Here is a 10,908-nt window from a genome sequence, read left to right on the forward strand (position 1 = left end):
CTCTCGTTGCTATGCATCACCATGATCTTGCGTGTGCGTAGGAATTTTTTTGAAATTACTACGTTCCCCAACACGGCCAAACTTTTCCCCTTGGCCCGTTGGCGTCACCGCGGCGTTCTCTACCCGCTGTCGATGGGAACCCCACATCTGTGTGTCTGGTTTGTGCCCCATAGGGTTCTCTAGTCATTCGTCATTGGCGTGGACATTGTGGAGGTGGATTTAGGGCCAGTTTGGTTGGCGTCCTGACCATTTTGTGCCTGGCCTGAATCCTCCCTGGGAGCTGCCTGATAGTCGTTTGGTTGGTAGCCTGGTCATGCCTGCACTAGCCTGGCCTGGAGGGATATACTTGTGGTTAGCCTGGTCAAAAACTGCATGCACCTACTTAGCATGGTCCAGGCGTCTGAATTCGGATGCTTGGCCGATGCCTGGACTCTAAAATAGCTGCCTGGTTTACTAATATGTACTGATGCAGTAATTAGCACATGTACGGTCCCACTTTGAATCACGGCCAGGCCAGGCACGAACCAAACGACCTTACCACATGCTTGCCTGCCAGGTAGAAAACCATTGTCTTCCCAAGCCTAGCCCAGGCACCTATTTAACCCAGGCATGAACTTGCACGAGCTGTTGGACGTCTGTTTTGGGCTCACGTTGTGAAAAACTAGTATAGACGTCCATATAGACAAGCTATTAGAGATGTTCTTATGGCACGAATAATGGTTCCTGTCTTTCCCCATGTCTATGGCCATCCCTCAGAGATGGTGTTGATCGCCAGACATTCATTCTGCTCTGATTACTCCCTCCGTCCTCAAGTACATGGCATATTAATTTGGTCAAAAAGTCAATTCTTTCTGAATTTGACCAAATATATAGAAGAAAATATCAACAACTACAATATTGAATAAATATATCATTGGAATAAATCTAACGACGGATATATTGATATTGATTTGATAATGTTTATCTTACTATTTTGTATATATACTTGGTCAAACTTAGAAAGCGTTTACCTTCTGACTGAATTTATATGCCATCTATTTGGGGAGGGAAATAGTAACATTTATCCACAACGGTGGCCTAAAGAGGGAATGTATCTACTTTATGTTTTTTGTTCTCTAGATCCATCTCGAGCGGTGAAACTCGGCCAGATGCGACTCGGTTAGGGAACTTGTGGTGTTTGCGTTCCTCTCCTATGTTTGGTCGGAGTTGGGATTATCCTAGGAGAGGAACACTGATAACTTATCTGTTGCTGCTTTTACAAGCTCATGATCTTCAATAAGGTTACTTCAGTAAGACGGAGGCAGAGAGGCGATAAAGAACGTTGTTCGCGGCATGCTGTCAAGGGAAGCAGATGGAAGATGGTGATATTTTTCTTGAAGGACTTCTTTGTATTTTTTTTATTCTTGTAAGGGAGTTCTTTTAAAGGGCTTATATCTGGCCTTGTGCCTTTTTCCACCAAAAGAAAATAAAAGTTCATAGCAGAAAGCCGCAGGTGGCACAAAAGAAAAAGGTGCAGTTCGGTCTGCCAAACACTACAATACAGCAGATTAAGGATCCGCTTGGTTCGGATTCCAAAACCAGCTTCTGCTTTGAAAATACTGAATCTGAACCAAGGGCAAAAAAAAATGTACTGCCAGATGATCAGTAGTGGCTGTATGCAGTTCTTCTGCTGGAGTTGTGTATGCAGTTCTGCCACCCGTCGGAAGCCGGAGCGCAACTTCAGGGCCAGGAGCCCAGGATCTTTCTTCACTTTCAAACCGCTTGTCGCCCTGAATTAATCACACGGGCCGGCGTTTTATCAGTCCATTTTCTTCTTGGACCGAAGCTTTTCCAGTTTGTCGCTCTCCCTGCAGATGCGGTCAGATCGACAATAACTTGTGAATGGGAGTTTGTCCGAGCCCGTTTAGAAGCTTACTGGCGACACACAGGTGGATGCAGTCTCACCATCATTAGCAGGCCAGCATGCATGCATGCATGATGAGCGAGTACACATGCAAGGACCCCGAGCTGCCTCCTGGATTTTAGCCAGCGTGCTTGCAGCGCTGCGAGCTGCAGATAGCTATTGGATTATGCGTATACATGGCCGACAGACAAGAAGATCATGGCCTCTCTTTCGGTGCCAAGCTTGGCATGCATTGCAGCCACGCCCAAGGCTTTAGGCTAGCAGCAGCAGCAGGCACATGTGCATGATCCATCAGCTAGCTAGGCACTACTGTACATCTGGTAGTGCATGCTGCGTAGAACATAGTGGAGTAGTAGTACACTGGTACTCCATCGGATAAATATGTGCATAAGGAGGAAATAGGTAAGAGCATCTACGGGCACCCCAAACACATCTCAAACGTCCGAGCGGGCCGACCAGTCACAAAAAATCAACCCACACAGGTGCCTCAAACCGGCCTTAAACGTCTGGACTGTCCGGCTCCCTCATGTCCTGCCCAAATCTAGGGTAGATATGGGGCGGCCCGGGCATGTCCGGGCGCGTCCGCCTGGTAGGCTCGGCCCACCATCGACCCCATAGGTGTCCCATAAAATCCCCAATCTGGTTTCAGCTCTGAACCCTAGCTCACTCCACTCGTCTCTCTCGCTCTGTCCTGTCCTCTCCCCACCCGCATTCTGATCCAATACGGTGCGATGTCAAGCTCCGGCAGCCACTCCGGCTCCGACCTCGACTCCGACGACGAGTTGGCCCTTCGCATTGCCTTGGAGCGGTCCAAGCTGGAGACTGAGGGCAGCTCCGGATCTGCAGCTTCACCACAACTCCCGCGCCGGCCAGCGCGGACGCGGGAGCTGGACCCTCCCAGCCCGTGGTCAGCTCCGGCAGGACAACACAGTACGCACCGCCCTCGCGTCATACCCTTCTACCGCCGACTGCTCCTCCGCGAGGCAACAGTGGGGCTAGTGCCCGCGCCATGGGCCCGCACACGCACTCCAGAATTGCAGGCGCGCGCCGCCCGCCGCGAGAGGCAGCGGGCAAGGGAGAGGGTGGCGGCGGAGTGGTCCATGCGTCGTCGCCGCGGGATGCCAGCAGAGCTCTACGAGGACGAGCGGCTCCTCGCATGGGTCTATCGCCGGTCGCTCCTGACGACGGAGACGGACGCTCGCCGCCTCCGGTGGAAGAACACAAAGGCGCTCCAGCTAGTCATAGAGCAGTCGGAGCGGGAGGCGAAGGAGGCAGCGGCGGAGGTGACTCGACCCGCCAAGCTGAAGCGACGTAGGACAAGGCCATCCGCCGAATGAAGGGGCTGATCGTCATGTCCTCCTCTGACTCCGACTCCGACAACGGCGACGACGACAACTCCACCTCCTCCGACAACGACCAAGATTCTCCACCAGCCGCGGATGCCTACAACTGCACCGGTGATCGGAAGGGCAACGGCCCGGCATGGAAGTGGTGATCCCACTTCTCCTCCAATGTTTATATCATTTTTAGTTGTTGATGTTTAAGAATTTGTCCGGTGACGAACTCAGATGATCTTTTGAATGATGTGAAGCTCGTTTATATCCATTTGCAGCCGATTTTGCTGCCCGTCATTTGATCACGTAGAGTAGCTCATGTTGCATGTATATCATGGATATAGGGTGTCGGATATGAGATATGACTTTTTTTTGTCAGATTTATCTGGCAGGGAAAAATCCCATATCTTAGCTCCCGCGACGCTGCTGCGACTCCGCCGCCGCCGCGGCTACGGCTTAGTTCGCATCCCGTCCTCCACCCCTAACCATGGCCTCCTCTCCCACCACCAAACTCACCCCCTGTGATCCCTCCACAGCCACCAACGCCCCCAACCTCCCCTCCGTCCTAGCTCCCCTGCAGATCCAGATCCAGTGTTGCTGGCTGCCGGTGCTGAGGATGGAGACGGGGACTCTCTCGCGCGCTCCGTGGATTGCCCTGGGATCCCCCCTCCGCTCAAGCTGCCACCACCTCCAGATCGGCTTCCTCCGAATTTCACGCCGCTGGTAGTGACCGATGCTTCGCAGGCACCTACGGAGAAGGGGTGGGTGGAGGTCGGGGGCCAACATCGCCGGAGGCTGGAGAAACTGTCTGCCCTGCCCCGCAAGAAGGACACCGACCGCTCCCTTGCTTTCAAGCGGAGAGCTTATGGGCTCTGCTTCCGTTGCTTGGCGGAGGACCACTTCGTCGCCGACTGTTGTGGGCCTGTCACCTGCCTGGGTTGCGGCCGCTCTGGGCATTGCGAGCGCGGCTGTCCGGGCCGCCTCCCTACCGGCAATGGTCATCTCCGCGGCTCCCTGTCGCCGCCGGCTGCTCCTCGCCTTCAACACCCGTCCCCAGCTCCTTCACCGCAGTTGCGGCAGCGCTCGTGGGCAGCAGTTGTTGACGCCCCGACTGGGCTCGTTCAAGGGGCCCCTTGTAGCAACTCTGGCAGCCCCTGGTCGGGTCAGTCCGGCCCTGACGAGTCGGCCTTGGCTGCTGATTTGGGGCTGCTGCAACCCCTCTTTGCAGCTCAGACCGAGGCGTTGCGCGCCGAGTTGCAGGCTCTGGTTACCGCTCGTGTGGAGGATGTCGTTCAACCCCTCCGTGACATGGCGGTTGCTCTGCAGGGTTGGGCGGCCCAGGTCTCGAGCCTCTTGGAGCAGCTGGAGGCTATCAGTGGCAAAGTAGTGGGGAACAGTGGGGGATCTTCCTCCTTGGCGCCTTTGGGTTCGCCTCCTCCCTGGTGCGAGCATGAGGAGCCACCGACGCCTCTTGTTGTTGCCTATGGCAAGGATGTCAGTCAGGCGGGAGTGGCCGGGTGCTCGTCTGAGGTGCTGGCAACTGTGGCGCTGCCTGCAGATGTTCTTCCTACGTTGGATGTCGTTCTGCACAAGACGGTGATTCTAGGAGAGGAGGAGCAAGCTAAGGTGGCTGAGATAGTCATAGCGAGCAATGATATGGAGCAGATTGAGGTGGCCTTGCCTGATGGTTTGGTTGGAGAGGTGCCTCCCTTCGTCCCCTCTTCAATGAAGCTTGCTTCAGGGGGCACTACCAATATGATGTCTTCTGGGTCCGAGGAACCACTTGGTGATATTGGCGTGCCATCAACTACCTTGTTGGATGAGTTCCTAAGCAGTTTCAGTTGCGCGGCACCGCTGTCCTTGCTCGAGGAACCGATTCATGTGCAGATTGAAGGGGCATCTTCTTGTTCCGAGAGGCGTAGTGGACGTTTGGATAATAAGAATAGAAACAACAACATTCCTACTGCCAAACGCGCTGAATATAGGTTGGCGGAGGCTTATGGGGAACTACCGAAGGGGATGAAATCTAAGAAAGGCTCCGAAGAGGATGTGCAAGAGAAGATGAACTCTTATCTACGGATGTACAAGAAACCCCCTACGCCGACAGCGACCCAGGCAATTCGTGCATTGGTGGAGGCCAATGGTTGATCTCATTTTCCAAAAGGTTAGGTGCGAGTTCACATCGAGTTGCAGGCATGTTCTTCAGGTTGCAGTGGTTGTCTTGGTCGGGTATGTTGTGTTGACCATGGTATTGGGCCTTGCACCCTTGTATCTGGCTCGGACGACGTCCCTTGAGTGCTAGTCCGGTGTGTATGGTCTTCGTCGGTTTCCCTTAATTAACTGATACCATGTATGGTTTTTGGGTCCAGTTTCCCTTATTAACCGGACCAACTCTCTTCTTCTTAATGCAATGCGGGAGCTCCCCGCCCTCTGACGAGGTTCTGTCAAAAAGATATGAGATATGAGGATGTGGAGAGGGAAATATGAGGTGTGTTTCGTCAATGCTCGCGGACATGTTTGAGGGGCCGAATTAGCACCTCGCGACTGTAGATGCTCTAAGACATACATACCGATGCACAACAGGATATTATAACTCAATATGTATATTTATCCTCCACATTGCATGTTTGCATGCAGTAATAATAACGGTGACTAGTCTATCTAAACCAAATTACCAAAAGCATGCATGCTTCTACCATACCCAGCTAATACGTGTTTTGTGTGCGTTTCGGCAAATATCAGCCGATCGATCAGAAGGAGGTGAAGGCGCAGCTGCCGGTGTGGTCGCCGGCGGCGTCGTCGTCGCTGCAGGGGGTGTGGGTGTGGCGGCCCTCGTAGGTGGTGATCACCATGCGGCAGTCCTCGGACAGCCGCTCCACACGCTTCTTCACGCGGCAGTTGCTGTGGGTGCACCGGTAGTAGCTCCTGCACGCACCCACACGTACGCAAATAAGACAGACATATACAGGTTCAGAGAAGCCAATTTTGCCAGAAAAAAAATCAGTAATTAATCCACAATAGATCTCTCGAGACGCAGTACATCACATCACACGTGTCATAATAATCTATAATTGAAGTACTGGCACAGTTAACATTCATGAACACTGTATGATACTCATTGTGGAAAAAGATTGTAGTATCTATCACTACACACGTTCTTCAGTGTGAAAATACATGTATAACACTAAATATAGCAACATCTATAACACACCTAAGCCAAACCTCTTTTAAGTTTGACCAAGTTTGTAGATAAATATAGCAACATCTATAACACTATTAGCTTTATTAGAATCAACATAACATGTATTTTCATACTATACATATTTGATGTTGTACATAGCAATTTACCTATAAGGTTGGTCAAACTTGAAAAGGTTTGACTTGAGACTAACCTAGAACTTCAAGTTTTTGGAACAAAGGGAGTACAAGCTCCCCCGCAAAAAAAAGGGAGTACAAGCTAAATGCAAGCATGGTCAGAACTTGACCAAAGCAGAAAAGAAATGTGGGAAATGATCTCTATACAAAAATAATATTAATTCAAAAACACCAAAACAGAAGGAAATAAAATACAGTATTACAGAGGCATGCCCGCTTCAACCCAATAAGATTGGAGATTATGGAATTGGCACCGATGAATATTTGGTTACAACGCAGGGGAAGTCATGATCCATTGGAATTTTTCTAGGTTACACTCAATGGAGTTTTCATTTACAGTCAAGTACAAAAGTGTATCACAAGAAAGATTGGTAGGGTTTTTAATCCCACAAACCTAACCAACTCTCTGGCTAGTGTTCCGCCCCTGCATGGCGAATGTTGTAAGGAATGATTGTGATAACCTTGTTTTAATTAATTAATAATTGGGATGTTTTTTTAACTCTCTGGCCAGAAGGTTTAGAAAACGCAGTGTTAGGGACAACACATGTTTGGTATATCATGCAACTATCCATATTCCTGAAAGAGCTCAAAACACTAGAATTTCTGAATACATGCCTATAATAAATGATTCAGAGCAAACGAAGACATTAGGAGATGATGGTGCATTGGACTTGAGGATTATTTACATAATTTTGAATGTATGTGAATTGGGAAAACGTAGGATTACAATATCATGTCACTCAAATGATAATGGTTGAATTTGTAACGAACTTTATTTAATTGCATGTATCACAGGAAAAACAAATGATTTTTCGTAAGAGGTTTAGGTGGATGCAAAGTTTCCTTTACAATGTAGTGCAAAGGAAGTCTTAGAAAAAAAATCATGTGGGATTCAATCCTACAAATCATGCACTTTTTTCCGATGAAGAGCACTTTTATTATTTTTAATTCATAATGTAGCATCAAGGAGATACAAATACAATGAGCACACACTCGGCCTCCGCACGACTATGATGCACACAACCAACACCAACGCGCACACACAAAGGATCATGCCCGTAAATAGCAAAAGTCATACATGACCGATGTTGTACCTAGGAGGATGCAAAAAAGATGATGATCCATTCCGAGCAATTGCACATCCAATGAAGATGATGCATGCATACATGATCTGAATGTGGACAAAACCATGCGAGCTAAAAACTGTGTACACACCAGGCAAGCAACCCAACAGCCAAGAGCCGTCTATAGGAACACTTTATAAGAAATCCAGTTGCAATGCTCCAAAATTCCTATGAAAATCTTGCATTAATATAGGATCTCAAAGTACAATACGACGACGTTTGAGTTCATGCCAAAATTCCTATGAATTTGGATGGTAGAAATGAATTTCACAGAATTTTGGCAACCTCAAAGCATGGTTGGAAAGGTCATGGTATACTAAACAATCTAACACTATAATATTTTGCATGGAATTCATACAATTAATTAAAGTGTATGTAAATTCCTAAAGAATTCATTTAATCAAGGATGCTCAGTTGAGTGGTGCATATCAATTCGATATGTCTTGGAGATCGACACAACGATGCTTCATTTTTATGCTTATTGTGTATACTAAATAATGAACAAGGCACCCATTTTGGGAAACATACTATAGTGCATATTTATCATACTTCCAAGTCTTTCTTAAGGTTATGTGTGGAGTGAGCGGAGATGCCAATGATTTGATTTTCTTAGAAACACTAAGTACAATGTAGACGCTCACATGCAAGTAAACCACCACCACATACACACACTCACACAACAACTACCGAAGACACGAGTTACGAAGCTTCAGATTGACAAATTCACCACATGGCCCACCGAAAGAATATATCACCTTAGTGGGACACAAAGAGCATTAAACCTATGGTTTGACCCCCGATGTGCTGTGAGTACAACCATCCTCGTAAGAATCCAAGCACAGGTTGGTTCTCGACAATGTTTGAATGTTGACCCAAAGGCTTGGAAAGTAGATATATGGGTACGGGTTTTCCAAGCAACTTAGAGATAAATGATTCATTTTATAATGTGGGCAATGGATTAATTATCACTTATTCTGATTATGAAGGGCAAATTATTTGGCTTCTGTAATCCAATAACATATCTTAAAATTGTTTGATTCAAAGGATTTTTTATATAGAAAAAGAGGATTCCGGTCCTTAAGAATCCTCCTGTGTGGTTTGTGGTTTTTAGGATTGTAAACCATAGGGATTTTTCTAATGATTCATTTGCACTAGATTTTATAGAATTTTTTTTCATCAACTTCAACATCTTGAAAATAATTCTATGTCTTTCTGTGATGCAACCCAAAAAAAACAAAAAAAAACATGTAGGATTTGAATGGACATGTTATTGCTATCCCACTTTTTTCTATTTCCGCGTTTTCAGAATCTGCAAATTAGAGGCCATGAATGGGGACGGTCGGCGGAATCTAAGGCACTTCACAGTTCGCGCACATCCTCGAATTGGATTTGGGCATGTCATGCATATGTAGTACTAGTAGAAAACGAATTAGGGTAAGCGCATGTGCGTGCATACCTGGGATGAAGGCTGTTCTTGACAACCTTCTGTCCGTACTTCCTCCACTTGTATCCGTCGTCCAGCACGTCCACTTCGCTCCTGGTCTGGAAGCAGAACCGCGGCTCCCTCATCTTCCTCCTCACCTTCATCTTCCCCTTCTCCGCCCCCTTCCACCTGCGCGCCCACCACCATCCGTCACCATACCCATCAGTCCCCTAGCTAGCTCGTGAAACCCTAGCTGTTAGCACTATCAGACGCCCAATCGTCCACTAACACTATACTGTACAGCAGGCATATAGCAACACACATCTTACCATGAGCTCGGACCATGGCAGCTGGCTGTGGTGGTAGTAGTAGTACTAGCAAACTCGTTGGCCGCTCTGGCCGCCGATGTGCCCGCCTGAGAGAAAACACAAGATTTCTAAGAAATCAACCAAGAAACACCATGCGACAACAAAGGCGGTCAAGCATGCACGTCAGCGTCAGTTACCTCGCCGGTGCCGCCCAAGGGCGCGAACCCGGTGGGCTTCTCGCAGGCGGCGGCGGAGTGGCAGAAGGGGATCCCCGGAAGCAGCGGGTACAGGCCCCCGCCATGGTCCGAGGAGAACATCACGCCGTGGTTCCCGGGCTGCTCTTGGAGCACCAGCGGCATCTGGTGAAGCTTGTGCTGGTTCGGCAATGGAGCGAGGAGGGGAGGGGATGCGTACGGATCGAGCGCGTAGAGGCTGGGAAGGCACGCCCCCAGCTGGCTACCCCCTTCCATGCAGGATCATGCACGCGATTGATCGGCGCGCGCGACCTAGCTTAGCTTGGGGGCATGAGATGCCAAGGAGAGGATAGAGAGAGGCTGATGGAGAGAGAGAGGGGTAGGTGATTTCTTGCCTAGGTTTGAGAGAGAAAGGGGAACAAGAGCGGTGGGCAAGCTATAGCTGGGAAGGGGACTGGACAGAGACCCACCCTTTAAAGAGCCTTTTGCTCAAATTGTGGTACTGCTCGTTGCTGTAGCTGCTGATCCTTCAGATTCATCCATCGGCTCCTGCTTTTGTAGCTTGTGTGGTGATGCTTACCTGTTATAAACTAGCTAGCGTTCTCTACATATGCTTTGTCAGTTATATGCAACAAGTTCCCCCAAGTTCTTTCTACGCCAAACGCATGGAGCTAGATTTCACATTGTTTTTCTAGAAGAAATTTCCGATTGTTAGTCATATAGCTGGCCAAACGGGCCGTGCTAACTGGACCGGCCCGGTAGCACGCAGGAACGGCACGGCACGGCCCGAGTTAAACGGGCTAGGCCCGGCACGCGGCACGCCATGGGCCATGCCTGGGCCTGGAGGCTGGGCACGTGGGTCGGCACGGCACGGCCCGTTTAATTTTTGTTCAGATTTTTTTTATATATGACCTAAATTACAGCCCAACAGGCTAAAAATCAGATGGGCTAGCATGCTAAACGTGCCACGGGCCGGGCCGTTTAATAATCAGGGCGTGCCTGGGCCAGAGAGCCACGCCCGTGGGCCAGCACGACACGGCCCGGCTATTAAACGTGCCATGGCGGGCCGTGCCGGGCTAGGCACGATTAGCACGGGCTGGGTCATGCCGGGCCGGGCCGGCCTGTTTGGCCAGGTCTGGTTAGTCATGTGGCATTTTGATCTACGCATCGATTTACAGATCCGCCGGATGAAACTCTAGTTTTTCTTTTCAGTAGAGTTATGTGGCGGAGCTCCATTGGTGGTGACG

General features: G+C 49.3%; 1 protein-coding gene across 1 annotated transcript; it reads right to left on the reverse strand.

Annotated features, from left to right (window-relative positions):
- Positions 1-5,793: 5,793 nt before the first annotated feature.
- On the reverse strand, positions 5,794-10,187 carry LOC125530550 (uncharacterized). The gene is made up of 4 exons (XM_048694931.2): positions 9,665-10,187; positions 9,489-9,574; positions 9,193-9,348; positions 5,794-6,162 (listed from the first exon to the last, which is right to left on the reverse strand). Exons 1-4 carry the CDS (start codon positions 9,935-9,937, stop codon positions 5,988-5,990), a joined length of 690 nt encoding a protein of 229 aa, XP_048550888.2. The 5' UTR covers positions 9,938-10,187; the 3' UTR covers positions 5,794-5,987.
- Positions 10,188-10,908: the final 721 nt, after the last annotated feature.

This window comes from Triticum urartu, chromosome 2A (assembly GCF_056163025.1).
Source record: "Triticum urartu cultivar PI428250 chromosome 2A, HENAU_Tu73, whole genome shotgun sequence".
Classification (NCBI taxonomy): domain Eukaryota; kingdom Viridiplantae; phylum Streptophyta; class Magnoliopsida; order Poales; family Poaceae; genus Triticum; species Triticum urartu.